Below are 21,861 nucleotides of genomic sequence, written 5' to 3' on the forward strand. Positions count from 1 at the left end.
ATTGAACCACATTCTGAATCCAGCAAGACTCGGTTTCCTGCTGCCACTTCCTGTTTGTGCTTTGCGGGCTGAAGCCGGAGGCCGCAAGGCAGTGGAATTGCCCAAAGTGGAGCCTGGTGATCTGTCAGCAGCAGCCTCTTCCATGCCACATTCGAGTGCCCGGCGCTGAAGTTGCCCTTTCTCCTTTCAAAGCAACCAGCGTCTCAGATGGCTTTCAAGGGCTCCCTTTGGTGTCTGTTTCTCAGTGCACTGATGAGCCAGTTTTCAAAAGGAATGGAAGGTGAGTACATGGCCACTGTGTGAACTTCATAGGAAAGTTATACTGAATAAGTGAGACCAGCAACGCTGTTCCTCATCTGGGTTACAGCCAGCCAGACATGCCCTTTAGTGAAAAACTCCATTCCATTCCTTTCCCCCTGGTTTTCAGACAGCTTGCTGTGACCACTTAGGCTGCTCCATCCTAATAGGGCTGCTTTTTTTGGGGGGGGGTGTTACCTTCTTAGTGTGGTGTAGTGGTTAGAGTGTCAGACTAGGACCTGGGAGACCAGGGGTTGAACCAGGGGTTCCTTGGAGGTTTTTAAGCAGAGATTGGGTGGTCATCGGTCAGGGATGCTTTAGCTGAGATTTCTGCATTGAAGGGGGGTTGGACTAGATGACCCCTGGAGGTCCCTTCCAACTCTCTAATTCTGATTCCATGATCAAAAACCATTCTACCTCTCTTTCAAATCAGAACCAGTGAAGGCAGTGAAGGTTCTTTGTGAGTGTCTGGAGGCGGTTGGAGGCTGGATGGCGGCTAACCGATTGAGGTTCAATCCTGACAAGACAGAAGTACTGTTTTGGGGGGACAGGAGGTGGGCAGGTGTGGAGGACTCCCTGGTCCTGAATGGGGTAACTGTGCCCGTGAAGGATGAGGTGCGCAGCCTGGGAGTCATTCTGGACTCGCAGCTGTCCATGGAGGCGCAGTTCAATTCTGTGTCCAGGACAGCTGTTTATCAGCTCCATGTGGTATGCAGGCTGAGACCCTACCTGCCCATGGACTGTCTCACCAGAGTGGTGCATGCTCTAGTTATCCCTTGCTTGGACTACTGTAATGCGCTCTATGTGGGGCTACTTTTGAAGGTGACCCGGAAACTACAACTAATCCAGAATATGGCAGCTAGACTGGTGAGTGGGAGCGGCAACCGAGACCATATAACGCCGGTCCTGAAAGACCTACACTGGCTCCCAGTACATTTCCGAGTACAATTCAAAGTGTTGGTGCTGACCTTTAAAGCCCTAAATGGCCTCGGTCCAGTATACCTGAAGGAGAGTCTCCACCCCCATCGTTCAGCCTGGACATTGAGGTTCAGCTCTGAGGGCCTTCTGGCGGTTCCCTCCCTGCAAGAAGTGAGGTTGCAGGGAACCAGGCAGAGAGCCTTCTCAGTAGTGGCACCCGCCCTGTGGAACTCCCTCCCACCAGATGTCAAAGAAAGAAACAGCTACCAGACTTTTAGAAGACATCTGAAAGCAGCCCTGTTTAGGGAAGCTATTAATGTTTAATAGGTTATTGTATTTTAATGTTCTGTTGGAAGCCGCCCAGAGTGGCTGGGGAAAGCCAGCCAGATGGGCAGGGTATAAATAATAAATTATTATTATTATTATTATTATTATTATTATTATTATTATTATTATTATTATTATTATTATCCCATTCAGTCCAATCTCCTTTAGCCCTTCCTGCTTGTTTAGTTTAATATATTAATATCAATGGATTGAGCATTTCCCATTATTTAAATAACCATAACTTCTTAACCCTCTATTACATTTTGCAGATCATTTTAGTGGCATCAACTAATAATAATAATAATAATAATAATAATAATAATAATAATACAGGTGATATCAAACATAAGTCACACTCTGAGTAGATGCACTAATGTCGCCTGACTTTAATATCTTTAGCCTATACTGATTTCAGTGGGTCTGCTCCATGTCTTAGTTGAATTTCTCTCTTACACTTCTGTGAATGATTCCTTAAGAGTCTCAATCACTGCAAATCCTCCTATGTTATGCTTTAAATCTATTCGTTGTTGTTATTGTTTATGGCTTAAGTACCTGAAAGAATGCTGGAGTGCTTGCGGAAGATAAGTGTGCAGCAGGATAATGGGTAGATAAAAGAAGCAATTATTTTCTCTCGGAGAAGAACTAATTTCAGTGGCGATTCTGGCAGGATTAAGAGCTGAAGTCCTAAACTCCAAATTACGAAGACGCAAAGGCCTCTCCATTTGTCTTTTGCCTCTCGATTAGCAGCTTGAGATAAGAGGACTCCAGAAAGCTGCCTTGGATCATCTGGTCTTAGGTCCTCTAGTCTATCTAACTCAGTAATGTTTACACTGACTGTCATCTGCTCTCCAGAGGAAGAACATGTGAAGAGTCTTCTGGACCAGGTTTGTGGTCCATCTGGTCCAGTATTCAGTGATGAGAGAGCTATTGATGGCTTATTACCTTTAAAGCCATAAACAGCCTCGGTCCAGTATTCTGAAGGAGCGTCTCCACCTCCAACGTTCTGCCCGGACACTGAGGTCCAGCGCCGAAGGCCTTCTGGCGGTCCCTTCGCTGCAAGAAGCCATGTTACAGGGAACCAGGCAGAGGGCCTTCTTGGTACTGGCACCCGCCCTGTGGAACACCCTCCCACCAGATGTCAAAGAGAAAAACAACTACCAGACTTTTAGAAGACATCTGAAGGCAGCCCTGTTTAGGGAAGCTTTTAATGTTTAATAGGCTATTGTATTTTAGTGTTCTGTTGGAAGCCGCCCAGTTGGAAACCCAGCCAGATGGGCAGGGTATAAATAAATTATTATTATTATTATTATTATTATTATTATTATTATTATTATTACCCTGGTGCTCCAGCAGTCTCTTCTTATCCTGTTCTGACAATCACCAACCAGATACTCATGGGTTGACTTGGGTTGACTTGGGTTGTCAAATTCTTATTGGCTCCTACAACCTGACAGAATTCCATCCAAGGTGGAACAAGATGGAAGCCCCGAACAAAAGAGAACCCAAACTTTTCTTAGCTGCTAATCCCCATGTTTGCGTGGGTGGCGCTGTGGGTTAAGCCACAGAGCCTAGGACTTGCCACTCAGAAGATCGGCGGTTCGAATCCCTGCAACAGGGTTAGCTGCCGTTGCTCGGTCCCTGCTCTTGCCAACCTAGCATTTCGAAAGCACATCAAAGTGCAAGTAGATAAATAGGTACCACTCCGGTGGGAAGGTAAACAGCATTTCTGTGCTCTGCTCTGGTTTGCCAGAAGCGGCTTAGTCATGCTGGCCACATGACCCGGAAGCTGTACGCTGGCTCCCTAGGCCAATAAAGCGAGATGAGTGCCGCAACCCCAGAGTTGGCCACAACTGGACCTAATGGACCTTTACTAATCCCCATGTTCACCCCCCACAAACTACATCATGATTACATCATGAAAGGGGAGGTCTGGTGACAGTAATCTGAGCATCTTGGACCCTGCCCCATTCTTCCCCTTGCCCTCCACGAAACGACCCATCAAGTGTAACAAAAGAGATATTTACATTTCCCTGTTTCTCAGCCAAGTTAATCACACCCTTTTGTCTTCATCTGGGTTTGTTATTTCTGGAATGGCTACCTGTCTGGCACTCAGGTATCAGGATGCCAGGAATTATCACTCAGGCAGAGGGGCTGCTGAGTAGCTGAGCTCACATCTCTATATGAATTTCTGAAGTTTCCCAAAACAAAAAAAAAATTCTTTCCAGTAGCACCTTAAAGACCAACTAAGTTAATTCTTGGTATGAGCTTTCGTGTGCATGCACACTTCTTCAGATACACTGAAACAGAAGTTTCCAGACTCTTCTATATAGTGAGAAGGTGGGGAGGGGTATTACTCAGAAGGGTGGTGGGAATGGGTGATTGGCAGATAGCTGTGATGAGCCTGTTGACGACTCTTAACGACTGCAATAGGTCTTACAGGAAAAAGCAAGGGGTGAGAAGGTGAAAAATGGCTTTGTCATGTATAATGAGATAAGAATCCAATGTCTTTGTTCAGACCAGGTCTCTCCATAGTTTTAAGTTTGGTAATAAGTTGCAATTCAGCAGCTTCTCTTTCCAGTCTATTTCTGAAATTCCTTTGTGGTAAAACAGCTACTTTGAGATCTTGTATAGAATGTCCTGGGAGATTGAAGTGTTCTCCTACTGGTTTCTCTGTCTTGTGATTCCTGATGTCAGAGGCTCATCACAGCCATCTGCCAATCACCCATTCCCACCACCCTTCTGAGTAATACCCCTCCCCACCTTCTCACTATATAGAAGAGTCTGGAAACTTCTGTTTCAGTGTATCTGAAGAAGTGTGCATGCACACGAAAGCTCATACCAAGAACTAACTTAGTTGGTCTTTAAGGTGCTACTGGAAGGAATTTTTTTTGTTTTGACTATGGCAGACCAACACGGCTATCTATCTGTAACTGAAGTTTCCCAGTGAGCCAGTACATAGAGACATTTATCAGTGAAATCATACATTTGCTATCGAGCAGCAAAGGCCCTTTGAATAGATAGGAAGAAACTGTGACCAAGTGTTTTGTGGGGATAAATCACAAAAGTCACAAAGGTGATTGTGCTGGTTTTGGTAGTGGGCTGCATGTGCATGATATCTGCTGGAGGGGCAACCCCCCCCCCACAACCTATATATAAATTCCTGCAACAGCATTGCTGGCTAAGGCTTCTGGAAGCTATAGTCAGGGCTTTTTTTTCAGCAGGAACTTGCCAGAACTCATTTCCAGCACCTGTCAGGTGGGCACCTTTACTATTACAGTGGTACCTCAGGTTATATACGCTTCAGGTTACAGACTCCACTAACCCAGAAATAATGCTTCAGGTTAAGAAATTTGCTTCAGGATGAGAACAGAAATAAAGTGGCGCTTCAGGTTAAGAGGTTTCAGGTTATGAACGGACCTTTGGAACAAATTAAGTACTTAACCAGAGGTACCACTGTATAATAGAACAAAGGACGCACTCAAAGTGAGTTCCAGCACCTCTTTTTCTAGAGAAAAAGCACTGGATATGGTTCATCAACATCTGGAGGGCCAAAGATTCCTCACTCTTGTGCTGCAGGCAAAGAAATTTGCACGCCTGATGCAGCATGACTCTGACAAAGGCCTAGTTCCTTATTTCACCCACAAACTCAGACATGTGCGACTCCAAAAGAGGAAGCATCAACACATCAGCTGCTGTCATTTTCATTGGAAGCTGCTTTGCCCAAGCAGAAAGGTTAGATGCAAGAAGGAAAGAACAGATTTAAGCCTGGTAGACTGGATAACGGGTCTTCAAAGGATAGGGAATCTATAGTCTGTTTTTAAAAGGAAACAATTACCGTATTTTTCGCTCTATAAGACGCACCAGACCATAAGATGCACCTAATTTTTGGAGGAGGAAAACAAGAAAAAAACAGTTACAGATAGATAGCCGTGTTGGTCTGCCATAGTCAAAACAAAAAAATTCTTTCCAGTAGCACCTTAAAGACCAACTAAGTTAGTTCTTGGTATGAGCTTTCGTGTGCATGCACACTTCTTCAGATACACTGAAACAGAAGTCTGGAAACTTGTGCCCTTGAGCCGTATTGGTGCCCTGTGTCCCTTGTGCTCCTCTGCTGAGGTTCCTAGTGTTGAGATGCTTCCAAGGAAATGGGGTCAGCCGGTAGCTGGGCGATCTCTGGTCCTTGGCACACCATGAAACAGCGACCCACAACCTCAGAACTCTTCAGAAGCTGGAGCCCGCTCTAATCAGCAGAGTAAAGAACTCTTCACAACGAAAGGGCAAAAAGAGGCATATGTAAAGCGTATTTAAAGGTACCCCTGCCCGTACGGGCCAGTCTTGACAGACTCTAGGGTTGTGCGCTCATCTCACTCTAGAGGCCGGGAGCCAGCGCTGTCCACAGACACTTCCGTGTCACGTGGCCAGCGTGACAAAGCTGCTCTGGCGAACCAGCACCAGAGCAGCACACGGAAACGGCGTTTACCTTCCTGCTATAAAGCAGTACCTATTGATCTACTTGCACTTTGACGTGCTTTCGAACTGCTAGGTTGGCAGGAGCTGGGACCGAACGACGGGAGCTCACCCCGCCGCGGGGATTCGAACCGCCGACCATGCAATCGGCAAGTCCTAGGCGCTGAAGTTTTACCCACAGCGCCACCCATGTCCCTTAAAGCGTATTTACAAGCAGTTTATTCAAGACAAAGGAAAAACATGACTTCTCCCTTTCATGTCCAAGCAAGCGGCATAAAACAAAAGCCATACATGAAACGGAAGTTCCCAGCAAACAGTGCTGGACTGTAAACAGGCATGTGACACACAACAATCATGCTTGTTCATTTTAAGGTGGAACGGAATATCTTAACACCCAGAGCATCTTATGCGCCTGTCCAGGGACTGGGCAGCTTCCATCCTGACAAGTCTTTGTCACAATCAGCGCTGCTTCTGTTCTGCCGCAGTTCAGTTTCCACCAAACACAATGTTCTTCATCTCACAGTCCACTATTTAATGTAATGTGCATAAACATTTACGTCATACAGTGGTACCTCGGGTTACAGACACTTCAGGTTACAGACTCCACTAACCCAGAATTATTACCTCGGGTTAAGAACTTTGCTTCAGGATGAGAGCAGAAATTGTGTGGCGGCAGCAGGAGGCCCCATTAGCTAAAGTGGTGCTTCAGGTTAAGAACAGTTTCAAGTTAAGAGCGGACCTCTAGAACAAATTAAGTTCTTAACCCGAGGTACCACTGTCTATGCAAGTTACGAAGTTAACACAATTACAGTGGTGCCTTGGTTCTCAAATGCCTTGGTTCTCAAACTTCGAAACCCCAAAAGTAAGTGTTCTGAATTTCAAATGTCTGATGCGGTTGTCGGCTATTGTTTCTGGGGCACCTGCACCAATCAGAAGCTGCGCCTTGGTTTTCGAACATTTTGAAAGTCAAACGGACTTCTGGAACAAATTAAGTTTGGCGCTTTTGTTTTTGAGGATTTTTCCAGTTAATTTGTATTTGTGACTGTGTGAAACCCAGTTCAGCTACCGATTGATTGATTGATTGATTGATTGACTGATTGATTGTGTGACTGTGGAAATGGATAAAAGCCCCACACCCAAACAATAACTATCATGAGTGCAGGTAAGAAAGAAAAAAAATTTAATTTTCATCTTTACAATACTGTCTTATTTATTTTATAGTACAGTACATTGATTATTGCTTTCATTTTGTAGATCAATGGTCTCTTTAGATAGTAAAATTCATGTTAAATTGCTGTTTTAGGGGTTGTTTTTAAAAGTCTGTAACGGGTTTATCCGTTTTGCAATACTTTCTATGGGAAAGTGCGCCTTGGTTTTGGAACGCTTTGGTTTTGGAATGGACTTCCGGAACGGATTGAGAACCAAGGTACCACTGTAATAATAATTATACCTATTATTTCCACACCATTCATTTCAGCATAAAGGAAACACTTATTTACATGTCAAGAGGATGTCATCAGTTATGTAATAATTTGCAGCCTGAAAAAAAGCAGGACACTTGCTGGATTGATTTCTATTCCAGACATGGGAAAAGGCCAGAAATTTTCACTTCTGCTGCAGCAAATTGAGTGGGAGGAATTAGTAGCTTTTGGGATTCTCTGCGTCACTGAGACATTTGTGGGTCAAGGCACTTCTTATTCCGGGTCTTCAGAACACCAGCACCAAGGGGAAGAAAGCAGTGCCTGAATTTAACGTTGGCCAGCCATTTCCTTCCTTGGTTATTTTCAACGTGGTCTCATTCCAGGGAATGTCCACCACAGAGCACCAGTGGTTGTTGACCACAGCTGAAGAACAATTGCTCTCACAAAATCAAAAGTGTCAAAAGGTTGTCTGGGGAACGAACTGTCACAACACTGCTGTGTGTCTTTCTTTTCAGGTGTTGCGAAGGAGCTGCAGTTACAGGTGTACCAGCCAAAGAATGCTATCTCAGTACAAATAGGAGATAATCTCACACTGGAATGCCGGGTGACTGGGGAAGGTCCACCAGGACCTGTGAGGTGGTTCCTGGGTGAAGGTCCCACAAAGAAGGTTATCTATGCAGGTGCTGGACGTTTTGAGAGAATAACAAGAAATAATGAAAAATCCAACGAAGATTTCACTATTGTCATCCATAATGTTACCTGGGAGGATGCTGGTATTTATTACTGTGGAAAGATAAAGTCACACCATCGAAAAGAAGATGTCATACTACGTGGGGGTGGAACTGAGGTGGTTGTGACAGGTGAGTGGTGGAAAACTAATGGAATTTCTTTTTTAAAAAATTCAAGTCCTAGTTGGTTTCATTGGCTAAAGCTTCGATAATAACTGTTCTGGTATTTCCCCTATAGTCCCTCATAAAAGACACGACACAACACAGTCTTCTATAAAAGTATAAAAAGGTTTACTCACATATCATTCTGTTCACAATGGGATCCCAGAAGGCAGACTTAGCTTAGGAAAGTAACATATACCTAGAAACTATCTCATAAGGAGACAGTCCCTTTGTCCTCAAAGAGCATCTTTGGCTAAGCAGATGTTGCTTCTTCGATGCATGTAGTCAAAAGAGAGAGAGATGGCTGCCCTGCCTTGTGCTTTTGTCGTTACCTGCATAGGTGAGGCCACGCCCACCTCTAGTCACATGCAGAGGAAGTCTGTCCCAGCCCAGAAGGAAACAGGAAGTTTACCTGCTGGCTGGACAAACATTCCTCCCCGTGTGTAAACATTCTCACTCTAGGAATGTTGTACTTGACTGCTCTTGTGTTTCACATCCCACACAAGGAAGTTCGGTTTTCAATGTCAATTATTTCTGGTCCTAACTTGCTGTCTTACACCGCCACGTTCATCTAGATTCACCACCTCCCAACACCGCCCCAATGGTTGCTGGGGTGAGCATCCTCCTCCTCGCTGCCTTGCTCCTCGTGGCAGTTTACATCTACGTAAAGAAGAGGAAAGGTGAGTTTGGCACCTATGTTTGGAAGCAACTGGCCCCTCCTCTCCCTCGAGTCAGCGGAGCAGAAGAAATCATTTCCATATAGTCTTTGAGGGCCCTATATTTTCACCGCACCCCAATTTTCTGAAAAATGTGGCACCCAAATGTCGGACTGGTCACTTCTGCTCAGACTAGCCTACCTTGCAGGATTAGGCTAGGGCCCCATCTGCACGATATATTTGAAGCAGCGTCATACCACTTTAAACAACCAGGGTCCCCCTGCAAAAGAATTCTGGGGAATGTGGTTTCTTATGGGTGCTGAGAGTTGTTTGGCGGCTCCTAGTCCCCTCGCAGAGCTGTAAAGCAGGGGTGGCCCAGCCCGTTTTATGGCAAACTCAGCGACTGCCCCGGGCACCAAAAGCCTTAGCTATGCCACTGACTGTAAGTACAGTCATACCCCAGGTTGAAGTAGCTTCGGGATAAGTATTTTCGGGTTTCGCGCTGTGGTGACCCGGAAGTAACGTAGCACATTGATTCTGGGTTTCGCCTCTCACGCATGTGCAGACGGTCAAAATGACATCATGTGCATGTGCAGAAGCGGTGAACCACAACCTGCGCACGCACAGACATGCGGACACAGCTTGCGTTCGCTTCTGGGTGAGAACGGGGCTCCGGAACAGATCCCATTCGCATCCACTGTATCTTATTTTTCCTTCTTTTAATAATTTCAATGTAGCGGGGGGGGGGGGGAGTGACAAGAAATTTTCTGCCCCGGGTACCACCTGACCTTGCTACGCCACTGGTTTCACTGCCTGAAGCAAAGTGGGAAGATGCCACGGCTCCTCTCTACTGAAACTGGCAAGGTTGCGAGAGTTCCATGAGATCTTGACGGAAGCCCTTGTGTGACCTTTTGGGGTGGCACCCCATGGGATTTTGCAGCCCAAGGCATCTGCTTCAGTTTGCCTCATGTATAATCAATTTTCTGGATTTTTTCTTTCCTCTGAATCCATTCACATCCAAGATCCGCTGGTGAATCTGGTAAAAGCACAATTGTCAAAACAAATGCGGATCTTGCATGTGAATGGATTTAATGCAGAGGAGAAAAAAAATATGAAAATTCAGGATATTAAAAACAATATTAAAGAAGCTATAGAGACAAGAGTGACAGCAATGGGAAACCTCCCACCTCCAGATGAACTAGCCAATCCAAAGAATTAGTTTCAGTTTGCTTCATGGGCAGGCTGGCCCTGATTCTCAGATTGTTTTAACAAACTACAATTCCCAGGATTTCTTGGGAGAAACCATGTCCATTTGAAGGGCTATGACACTGCTTTCAATGTATAGTGCAGATGCTGTTGGCATGTGATGTGCTCATCATGTGTTTAAATGTGCTTGACTGATGCATACAGAGTGGTTTTATGCTGGTGTTTTGTTTCTGGTGTTTGCTGTGAATTAAAAACGAAACACCAGCCTAGCCAGGTTGCTTTTATTCTGAAGAGAAGGGAAAGCGTCACGGTGTGGCCCTGATCCAGAACTTGCCTCAGATCTGGGTTGTGGCCAAACTCTGAAAACCGCTCCATGGCTACTTTTTGCCTTTGAAAGTGCTCAGAACCCCTTTGGGGATTGTGGAGGAGAAAGGAAGGGATCGTTTTCAGCAGGAAACTGGCTCAGAGACCAGAGGCCACAACTGTTTTGTCTCAAGAATAAGAAGCAGCCCAACAGAGAGCGCTTATTTTAAACACACAACTGGCACCACGTGCAGTTTGTGTTGGGACGCTGTCGGGGAGGCGGGGGCAATTGCAAGCCCCTAGCTGGCTCCAGCCCACCGGCCGGCAGCTGGGCGATCTCTGGTTCTCAGAACAGCATCAAAACTGTGACTCAAGCCTCAGAAACCTTTCAAGACTTAAGCACGCAACCCAGCAGAGATAAGAACTCTTTGCAACGGAAGAGGCGGAACAGAGACATGTGTAAGCATATTTGCAGCATTTATTCAGCAGCAGGACAAAGGAAAAACATGTCTGCTTCCCTTCGTGTCCAAGCAAAACAGCAGCACAGCAAAAGCAATATACAACGGAAGTTCCCAGCAGACTGTGCTGGAAGTAAACAGACATGTGACATACAACAACTCCACATATCTGTTCCTCTTAAGGCGGAACGGAACATCAATATCCTAACATCCTCCCCCTTTCCATGTAGTCTGTAGTACCTGTGGTTTGACCTGATAGCAACCTCTACATAAACCTTCAGTTGTTCTCTGTTAACAACCTTAGACAACAGATCTGCAGGAATTTCGTTTCCTGGCATGTAGGACAACTCCACATATCTGTTCCTCTTAAGGCGGAACGGAACATCAGTATCCTAACAGTTTGGCCTCCAGACTTGAGGCCCCCTGATCCAACTCCTTGCCCATCCACGAGCCTCACTGGGCAACCTTGAGCCAGCTGCTCTTTTCAGCCTGGCCTACCTCGCAAGGTGCTTGAGAGGACGGTGTGGCATCTGAGAAGGGAGAGGTCAGAACTGCTAACCCTGGGATCCCTGGAAGATCAGAAGGGCATAAATGTAGTAAATAGTTAGCATTCAATGTTTGAAAGCCAATTTACTGTCTCTTCTCTTCTCCCTTGTATGTATCTAGGCAGAAACCAAGAGACGTCAAGGTCTGTATATATTTTTTTAAAATGCAATTTCATTAACTTTTCCTAGTGTTTGGGGAGATGAGTATTTAAGTCACATAAATTTGGTCAACGGTGGCCAAAGTGTGTCCGTCTGTCTGTAAGTACAGAAGTGTGGATTGAGAGAGATTCACAGATGTGGCTCCCCATATATACATACCAAGATCCATTGGTGGCAAGGTTCCGCAATAAGCAGCTTCTAAAATTACAAATTGGAGGGGTAAACATGTTGTTATGAGTTTGTGGGTGTCCGGAGTTTTTTTTTGAGGGGGAGGGGGTGTAGGCTATATGCAAGTCCGTTCTAATTCCTGGATCCTGCATGGATTCAATTGCTGGAATAGCCAGGCCAGCCTGAGTGATGAGCCATTAAGAGAACCAAAGGAAAAGCAATGGGCCAATAAGAGAACAAAGGAAAGGGGGCTCTGTGCCAGAAGACAAATGGGTGGGGCCCCTCCGCCAGTTCTTAGTAGGACAAAGCAGGAGTTTGAGAAGACAGTTTGCTGTTTTGTGTCAGAGACCAATGATTGATTTCTGTTTGAAGCCAAGTCCGCAGTTATTGGGAAAGCAATGCCCTTTTGGGGTGTTGATGCTGTGAAACCCTCCACTGCAAGTCCAGGTTATACAGGTGAAACTCGAAAAATTAGAATATCATAGAAAAGTTCCTTTATTTCTGTAATTCAACTTGAAATGTGAAACTAATATATGAGATAGACTCATGACATGCAAAGCGAGATATGTCGAGCCTTAATGATCATGGCGTACAGTTGATGAAAACCCCAAATTAACAGTCTCAGAAAATTAGAATATTCACGGAAATCAGCAAAACAAGGATTGCAAATCGAGCAAGATTGCACCTCTGAGAAGTAGAAACATATCTCACTTTGCATGTCATGAGTTGATCTCATATATTAGTTTCACCTTTTAAGTTGAATTACTGAAATAAATGAACTTTTCCACGATATTCTAATTTTTCGAGTTTCACCTGTATATACAGTGGAATATTGGTTTTCGAGCGTCTTGGAAGCTGAAAATTTCGGAACCTGAACGCTGAACACCCGGAAGTGAATGCTTCTGTTTTCAAATGCGCCTTGGAAGTCAAATAATAATCATAATAATATTCATAATAATAATTTATTTGTACCCCGCCCATCTGGCTGGGCTTCCCCAGACACTCTGGGTGGCTTCCAACAAAGATTAAAAATACATTAAAATGTCACACATTAAAAGCTTCCCTAAACAGGGCTGCATTCAGATGTCTTCAAAAAGTCTGGTAGTTGTTGTTCTCTTTGACATCTGCTGGAAGGGCGTTCCACAGGGCGGGTGCCACTACCGAGAAGGTCCTCTGCCTGGTTCCCTGTAGCTTGGCTTCTCACAGCGAGGGAACCTCCAGAAGGCCCTCAGAGCTGGACCTCAGTGTCCGGGCAGAACGATGGGGGTGGGGATGCTCCTTCAGGTATACTGGGCTGCAGCTGTGTGTTTTTCCATTTTCTCAATGGAAATCACCAACAGCCCTTTGTGCCTCGGTTTTCGGATGTTTCGGAAGTCTAACAGTCTTATGGAACGGATCACACTCGAAAACCGAGGTTCCACTGTATATGTAAATTAACGATATATCATAAAGACTCCACAGTCTCCGCTGTGCCTCATTCTGGGGAACTCCTGAATCACGCACCACTGAGGGATTGGAATGGCAGGCAACAAATCCAAATTTTAAGAGCGCTCTCTCTCCATCTCTCTCTCTCTCCCTCACATATTTTTCCAATTAGCCCCAAACTAGACACTTTAAAAGGTTGGAAAGTGCTTTGAAAAATGCAAATGCCTTGAGGCTTAATAAATCTTAGCCCAAGTGCCTATTAAGAGGCAGCAATGGAGAAATCAAATAGAGTCATGTCCACTACGTTAATAATGGATAAAATGCAGTTCATTTGCCTCCATTATTTTCATTGCGTAAAACTCCAGGCTATAATTCTAGCGGGCTGTTTAGTGTGTTTGAGGTTTATTTAAAGATCAACTCTGACACGGGCTTCACTAAGTGAAAGACAGCAGCTCCCACCCAGCTGGGGTTTTTTTTTTGTTTTTTTGTTTTGCCATGCTCATTTCACAGAATCCCACGTGGATCTTGTGTGCAGATATAGAAGCTGAGTTCCAGAATTTAGGAAGCAAGGTCTCCCTGTCCTCCTAGGGGTGGAGATATATTGCAACAGAGGCTCCTCAAAGGACTCTGACATTTCGGACAGGCGTGGCAAACCACCAGTGCCCATTTTTCTTCCACGTGGCATTCCCCCCCCCCCGGTGGCAGCAGCAGGATCTGTGGCAGACAACATTGGAGCTGTGGGCTGGGTGGAGGGGATGGCAGAGGGCAGTTGCACCTGTCAGGAGTTCAGCCTACACTCGAGTAGGACCCTGGCAGAGACACATGCCCAACTGGCATGTTCTCTTCTCCTGGTCGATCGTTTGGGAGCTTCATAAGCTTTCTTCAGCCCGAACATCACAGCGACCGATGCCAAGCGACACCCGCACACTTAGGGATCCGCAGAGTTTGCGCATCATGCGTGACAGACCTCAGCAACTCAGCATTTTGGCTAATCTACTTTATTTACATATAAACACACATGGAGCACTGCAACGTGGCTCCCTCTCTCTCTAGCATCAGACAGCAAAGAGAAAAAGAACAAAGGACAATAGTCCCACTTCATGGAACACAGGAACACAAACATCCTGTCTCCGTCACTTCCCACTGGGTGGAGTCAAAACATACACTATCATGTGAAAGACAGCAGAGATGGCGTTGTTAGAATTCCTGCTATGCAGATATGCCCACCTGGGCTAAGTGCAGAAGTTCAAAGTGTTAAGTCGTGGGTGAACATATCAGACGACACAGTGATTCTTCAAACAGCTCTTGTTTATTCATAGGCCAGAACAGAACTGAACTGAAGGGTTCAGCCAGCCTGCTTATATAGAGCTCCAGTACAACGTAATTGTAACAACTTTCTGTAACTATCCAATCACTGAACGTCACTTTTGATCCCTTATTTGCATATGTGGATCTGAGTGAAAACTATCTACAGTATCCCCCTGCTGGCCCAGGGTGAGAACTTCAGTACATAACTCAAAGGATGGGGAGGAAAACACCTGCTGCTATGCCACACTTGAATATAAGAAGAGCCCCGCTGCTACGTCAGGTCCGTTGCCCATCTGGTCCAGAATCCTGTTCTCACAGTGGCCAACCAACAGGAAAACCAGCCAGCAGGACCTGAGGCCTTGCGTCTCCTGTGTTTTCCAGCGATGGCTTTTCAGAGACATGCTGCGTCTGATAGTGAAGGGGCAACATAGCCCTCGTGGCTAGAATGGACCAGCTGAGGAATAGGCTCGACTTTTGTGTCTGTCTCCATATATAATCAAGAATTCCCCTTGCTGATGATTTTTGCTCGGTGTTCTTTTTCCCTCCCCAGGCCTGAAGCTCCCACCCAAGAGAACACAAGCCTTCCTAAACAGGTATGAAGAATAATATTGGTATGCACTCTCCTCCCACTTCCCTAAAGAACCAGGAAGTCACTGGGACAGCTTTTTTCAGGATGAGTTCCCTCGGGCGGGAAGAGGGCTGAAAACATTGGCGTGTTTGTGTAATGTCAGTTTATTTGCAAACTGCAAGATGAGAAGGAGGGGAAAGACCATATTTATTTGAATAAGCATCAGAGTACCCAAAAGCAAACAGAAGGTCTTTTCTTCTCCCCAGGGTTTTTTGCCTGTGGGCTGCAAAAACTCCAAGCATATCTCTCTCTCTCTCTCTCTCTCTCTCTCTCTCTCTCTCTCTCTCTCTCTCTCTCTCATATGCATGGCTAAGTTGAAACTGTGTCCTTGAGCAGGTGTGTGTGTGTGTGTGGGGGGGTGTCCTATGGCACCCACCCCAGGGCCTCTGAGCAGTGGCGTAGCGTGGGGAGTGCAGAGGGGGCCGGCCGCACCGGGCGCAACATATGGGGGTTAGGGAAATCCACGGGTTAGGGGGCGCAAATCCATGGGTGCTGATAACCCACGCTACGCCACTGCCTCTGAGCAGCCTCCAGCTCTCACAGACCCATAAGCAAGCCCCCTGAGTTACTGATTTATACACAAGGCCCATTGCATGTTTTGAAGAAGCAGTGGAAAGCTCTACCTCTCTTACAAATCAGAACCAATGAAGGCGGTGAAGGTCCTGTGTGAGTGTCTAGAGGCAGTTGGAGGATGGATGGCAGCTAATGGATTGAGGTTGAATCCTGACAAGACAGAAGTACTGTTCTGGGGGGACAGGAGGTGAGCAGGTGTGGAGGACTCCCTAGTCCTGAATGGGATAACTGTGCCCCTGAAAGACCAGGTGCACAGCCTGGGAGTCATTCTGGACTCACAGCTGTCCATGGAGGCGCAGAACGCGACAGCTAGACTGAAGACTGGGAGTTGCCACCAAGACCACATAACACCGCTCTTGAAAGACCTACACTGGCTCCCCGTACGTTTCCGAGCACAATTTAAAGGGTTGGTGTTGACCTTTAAAGCCCTAAACAACCTCGGTCCAGTATACCTGAAGGAGCGTCTCCTCCCCCATCGTTCTGCCCAGACACTGAGGTACAGTGCCGAGGGCCTTCTGGCAGTTCCCTCAATGTGAGAAGTGAGGTTACAGGGAACCAGGCAGAGGGCCTTCTCGGTAGTGGCACCCGCCCTGTGGAACGCCCTCCCACCAGATGTCAAAGAGAAAAACAACTACCAGGCTTTTAGAAGACATCTGAAGGCAGCCTTAATATAAATAATAAATTTATTTTATTTTATATTTTATTTTATTTTATTTTATTTGGAGGCTCCACAGACATGTTGGATAGCTCAGTTGGTTTGAGCAGGGTGCTGATAATGCAAGGTTGCAAGCTCAATCCCCGTATGGGACAGCTGCCTATTCCTGCACCACGGGGGGGTTGGACTGGATGACCCTCAGGGTCCCTTCCAACTTTACAATTCTATGATTCTACATTGTTTGCTTGGGGGTGGGGAGAACTGGTGCAACTTTATAAATGTCTCATTTGTTTAGATGTCTCTACTGTAATTACAATAGTAATTCTCTACAGCCTAGGACCCTCGTACCTACGGGACCGCCTCTCCCGGTATGCCCCGCAGAGGACCTTAAGGTCCATAAATAGCCCCACCCTGTCCAAGGCCCTAAGGAAGTCAGATTAGCCTCAACCAGAGCCAGGGCCTTCTCAACACTGGCTCCAGCCTGGTGGGACACTCTGTCTCATGAGACCAGGGCCCTGCAGGATCTGATTTCTTTCCACAGGGCCTGTAAGACAGAGTTGTTCCGCCTGGCCTTTGGCTTGGAATCAACTTGATCCCCTTCCTCTCTTTCCTTTTTCCTTTCTCCTTCTGTGATGGAACTCATATCTGGGGACTTCCCTGGCTTTTTTCTGGCCCATGTAGGACCAGTCTGGATAGTTGGCCTTGGTGAAGACTTGATGTTTTCATCCCCCAAAAGTTTTTGATTTGAGTTTCTACTGAAATGAGTCTGCATTTTAATGTTGTATTTTAATCTCGTTTTTAAGTTGTATTTCAATCAATTGTTTTTATACCTTGTGCTAGCTGCCCCGAGCCTGGTCTTGGCTGGGGAGGGCGGTGTGTAAATAAAATTTATTATTATTATTATTATTATTATTATTATTATTATTATTATTATTCTCTCCCAGCTGGCTGCCCTCTGCAAATTTCATTCACAAGTCCCTGGAGCAGCTCAGGGGTCACAACACAGGGTTCCAGCTCCCAGTAGCAACAGCTTCATATGAATGCAGCCACAGGTCTTCTTTAAAGCACACCTTCACTATTCTAACAGTCTTGGCTTCCCCCAAAGAATCCTTGGGACTGCAGTTTGGTACATATGGCTGCTGGGAATACAGTGGTACCTCGCAAGACGAAATTAATTCATTCTGCGAGTTTTTTCGTCTTGCGAGTTTTTTCATCTTGCAAAGCACGGATCCTGTGCTGAATTTCTGAGCATACCTCAGTCGCTCAGGCTTCCCCCCTCGCTTTCAACCGGCCACCATGACCGTCAAGTTGCGCTTGGGCTTCTACGTGGGCAAAAAGTCCGCCGCGCTGCTGGCGCTGCTCTTGGCCGCGCTGTTCTTGGCGCTGCTGGTGCTAGCTAAGGAAACAAACTTGCAAGACGTTTTCGTCTTGCGAAGCAAGCCCATAGGGAAATTCGTCTTGCGAAGCAACTCAAAAACCGAAAAACTCTTTCGTCTTGCGAGTTTTTCGTCTTACGAGGCATTTGTCTTGCGAGGTACCACTGTAGTAGTCTAACAACCCTTGGCTCCTTATAAAAATTACAGCTCCCAGAATTCTTTAGAGGAAGTGTTTAAGTGGTGAAAGGGTGCTTCAAAGGCCTGCTGTGGATGTGACCTTAGCTGAACTGGGGCTGCGTGCTCAGGAATTCTGAAATCCTGCTGCAAGAAAAGCCTGAGCATATGCATATTCTTATTCCCTCTGATTTTAAATAACTTATTCTATCATGTTCCTGTGGGGTACAATGCTGGTTCTGCTAGTTTTCAGGAGGGGCGAGGCACCTAAACTAAGGGTTCCAGATTTTTTTCAATGAATCCGGGGACGCTTTTCAACTTCAATGGATTTTGTACGGGGACTGATTTGTAAATCTGGGGACTGTCCCCGGGAAACGGGGACTTCTGGTAACCTTAACCTAAACCAAATTCCTGGAGAGTTTATTCAGCTCCCAGTCTGGCTTTCAGGTCCTATCACTTTGAAACATCTATTTTTGGTTGGCTTGAGAATATGTTCTATTCCTCCCCCCCCCATAATGAACATAATTAAAACTACAATAAACAACAACAACAAAAGCCATAGCTGTCAACTTTTCCCTTTTCTTGCGAGGAATCCTATTCAGAATAAGCGAATTTTCCTTTAAAAAAGGGAAATGTTGACAGCTATGGCAACAGCTAGCCTAAGGGGGAGAAGCGTAACAACATCTTAAAATCGGAGCCTTTATTTTATGATGCACGTGAAGTCTTTAATACAATAAATCTCTGCAGATGTTTCCATGGGTCTGGGGATGTTGTTTGGACTGACCATCTTGTCTTGCACAGGAGATGAATGGATGCCAGGTGTTGTAAAAGGATAAAGAACTTGGCCTCCAACCTCGCTGATTTGGCAGGTCACGTTCTCGGCCAGAACAACAGACCACACCTGAGCATACCATGAATGACAGGCCTGTTGCAGAACATCCACATTTAGCAATTCCTAAACGATCTACAATCTTAAGGGCTAAAAAAAACATCCTTTTTAAAAAAGAAGAAGCCAGAACTTTTAGGAAGCCTCATCCAGGATTATATCTTGCTCTTGGAGAGCATTGCAGCATATGCTGTCCTGCCTCGAATGTTCTGAAGAAAAGAAATCAGACTTTTATTTTATTTTTTAATAAAAAAATTATTAGTTTTTCAACATATCATTTTCAACAATAATTAAACATACTTTATCTAATCCATTTTTTTTACTTCCATCAATCACATCTGAAAATTTTCCAAGCTACTCACTTAATATACATTTCTTACTTCCACTATTACATTTAAATCTCATAACTAATATCTGTATTCTTTCTCTACTTTGCAATGTTTCATACATTTCTCCTTACAAAACTTCTTGTAGTCGAACTAGCATAATTTGTTGATTACAGTTGCTCTTCAAATAGTTTTATATTTCTTCCAATCGTCAGTAAATCTCTGGTCCCACAGGTTTCGAATCCTTCCTGTCATTTTATCCAAATCTGCGTAGTCCGTTAATTTTGTCTGCCATTCTTCTTTTGTCGGAATTTCTTCTTGCTTCCATTTCTGGGCTAACAATACTCTTGCCGCTGTTGTTGCATATAAAAACAATTTGACATCTTGCCTCTTAATATCCTCACCTTTAATACCAAGTAAAAATGCTTCTGGTTTTTAAAAAATGTATATTTCAACATATTTTCATCTCATTATATATCATTTCCCAGAAGTTTTTCTTTCTTACATTCCCACCACATATGATAAAATGTTCCTTCTTTTTCTCTTTTCTTTTCATCCAGGATGTTGTCAATAAAGAGATTGTCTATGCAGACCTGAAGGATCCCAGCGGCCTGCGAAGACCTAAACAAAGGAAGACAGAGGAGCATTCAGAATACGCCAGTGTCCGTGTAGCTTAGTCTGTGGCTGCGAGAGGAACACTTTCCTGTCTGGACTCAAAAACCACCGCCCAGAGATGAAACTCCATCAAACAGACCCTATCATGCAAATTAAAGAAATCTGGGTGTGCTGCATGGATTCTGGCTCAGAGAGGCATGGTTCACCTCCCTATTTGATCTGGCTGTTTTTGCAAGAAGTTTGAAAGGAAAGGCTGTTTATTTTTTCATCTGTGCCAGGAGACTAGTGCCGGGAGAGCATCACTCTCCGGACATTGCACAGCTCATGGACACTGGAAATGAATTTCTACTGAGTCAGTCCACTCGCCCATTCAGCTCTCCAGGATTTCAGACGGAGCCAACTTGAGATGTGATGGGGAATTGAACCATAGCTGCCAACTTTTCCCTTTTCTTGCAAGGAATCCTATTCGGAATTTCCCTTAAAGAAAGGAAAACGTTGACAGCTATGAATTGAACCAGGGTCCTTCTCTACCGCGAAGCTAAAATCCTTCCACCTTTGCTGAGGGAAAGCAGCTCCTTGGATTATTCTTAACAGAAAAACAGAGCACTGCAACTAAACCCACTAGGCTTGGCCCATCCATTAATAGTTAACTAATTTGTGCTGAAACAATTAATAGAAGTGAAATACAAAAAGGGAGGTGAGAGGAGGTTGGTGAAACAAGGGAATGAAAGATAGAGTATGGAAAAGGTATGATGTATGTTTTTAAATTGTTTTTGTTTTGCTTTGTTTAGTTTAATGTGTTAAGGTTGTGTTTTGTGTTGTTTATATAATGTATTGTATTGTTTTTTCTCTTTTGTTTTTTTCTCTTGTCTTTTTGCTTCTCTTTCTTTTTTGTAAGCTTTAAAAGTAATAAATATTATTTTTTTTAAAAATAGTTAACTAATTTGATTACCAGGCAAGCAAAGACGCGGGTGTGCTGGGGGTTGTTTCCCTAGGAGGCTGATGGAGAGACACGTGTTTTCTGATGCGCGCAGGAAGACGCACCACTGCAGAGAGCGAGGGGAGGCGGAGCAAAGGCGATTTCGAATTCTTTTCTCTTTTGCAGCCAAGCGCAACCCTCGCCCCGCGCAGGGAACCTGTCAGCGGCAACTCCTCGCTCCGCTTCCCTTTAATACACTGGCAAATGTTTCCTGCAGAACAGATTCCATTAAAATGTACCGACAACGCCGCCTCCGAGCCCGTTTTTGCTAACCAGCTGAGTGGCAGGAGGGCAGCAAAAGAGGGAGCCGGGCGCGCCGGTCGGATTGAACTTGCGGCGCTGTTGCAAGAGCTATTTAAATAAAACAATAACAACAATAATAAATATTTTTGTTACGTGACACTTGCGATCCCCGGGCAGCTGCGGCTTCCTTAGCCTTCGAGCGACCCCTGCAGTTCAGAGCGCGCAATCTCCAGCTCCTCCGCTATCCTCCTGCCTGCGCTCAGGGGCGGTGGCTGCCTCGCATCTTAAGCGCCTTGAAACTGTCTCCAGATAACACGGCCTTCCTTGTAAGCTGCCTTTCTCTCCCCCTAACGCCCCCGGGAGCTTCTCCTCGCACCCCAAGTGGCCCGGATCCCCCTCCGTTTGCGATCTGCTTGGCGTTCAGGGCAGCAGGTGGCGAAGGAGTGCTGCGCGCTTTTTAGTTCGCAAAAGGGAGTTGGTGAGGATCACGAAGGGCCATCTGCGTCACCCCTGCCGAAAAGGAAGAGCCACGCAGAGAGCTGCCTTCTACCAAGTCAGACCTTTGGTCCATCCAAACCATTATTGTCTGCACTGACTGGCAGCTGCTGTCCAGGGCTAGAGGCACGGGTCTCCCCAGCCCTACCCATAGATGCCTAGCGCGCTAGACTCAGCTATCTGGGTTGGGGGCCATCACTGCCTCATGTGGAAGTGAGTTCCCCAGTTCAACTGTGCATTGTGTGAATAAGGATTTTCTTCTATGTCCTATACAGTTGCTTCCAGTAGCACCTTAAAAGGTAAAGGGACCCCTGACCATTAGGTCCAGTCGTGGCTGACTCTGGGGTTGCGGCGCTCATCTCG

General features: G+C 45.5%; 1 protein-coding gene across 2 annotated transcripts; it reads left to right on the top strand.

Moving 5' to 3' along the window:
* The first annotated feature begins 41 nt into the window (after positions 1 to 41).
* LOC309373102 (tyrosine-protein phosphatase non-receptor type substrate 1-like) lies at positions 42 to 20,433 on the top strand. Of its 2 annotated transcripts, XM_081917326.1 has the most exons (6): positions 42 to 280; positions 7,946 to 8,290; positions 8,896 to 9,000; positions 11,610 to 11,631; positions 15,099 to 15,141; positions 19,727 to 20,433. In XM_081917326.1, the coding sequence occupies exons 1-6, from the start codon at positions 208 to 210 to the stop codon at positions 19,841 to 19,843; spliced, it is 705 nt and encodes a 234-aa protein (XP_081773452.1). In that variant the 5' UTR covers positions 42 to 207; the 3' UTR covers positions 19,844 to 20,433. The 2 variants fall into 2 exon arrangements, with proteins under 2 accessions (XP_081773452.1, XP_081773453.1); XM_081917327.1 differs by lacking the exon at positions 8,896 to 9,000.
* Positions 20,434 to 21,861: the final 1,428 nt, after the last annotated feature.

Source organism: Podarcis melisellensis (genome assembly GCF_964234715.1).
Source record: "Podarcis melisellensis genome assembly, chromosome: 6".
NCBI lineage: Eukaryota > Metazoa > Chordata > Lepidosauria > Squamata > Lacertidae > Podarcis > Podarcis melisellensis.

Bases quoted from the DNA above. Each gene is read 5' to 3' on its own strand.
- LOC309373102 (XM_081917326.1), top strand. From the start codon at position 208: ATGGCTTTCAAGGGCTCCCTTTGGTGTCTGTTTCTCAGTGCACTGATG. The intron at 8,291-8,895 runs GTGAGTGGTGGA...ACGTTCATCTAG, and splicing joins AACTGAGGTGGTTGTGACAG to ATTCACCACCTCCCAACACC. The intron at 9,001-11,609 runs GTGAGTTTGGCA...GTATGTATCTAG, and splicing joins CTACGTAAAGAAGAGGAAAG to GCAGAAACCAAGAGACGTCA.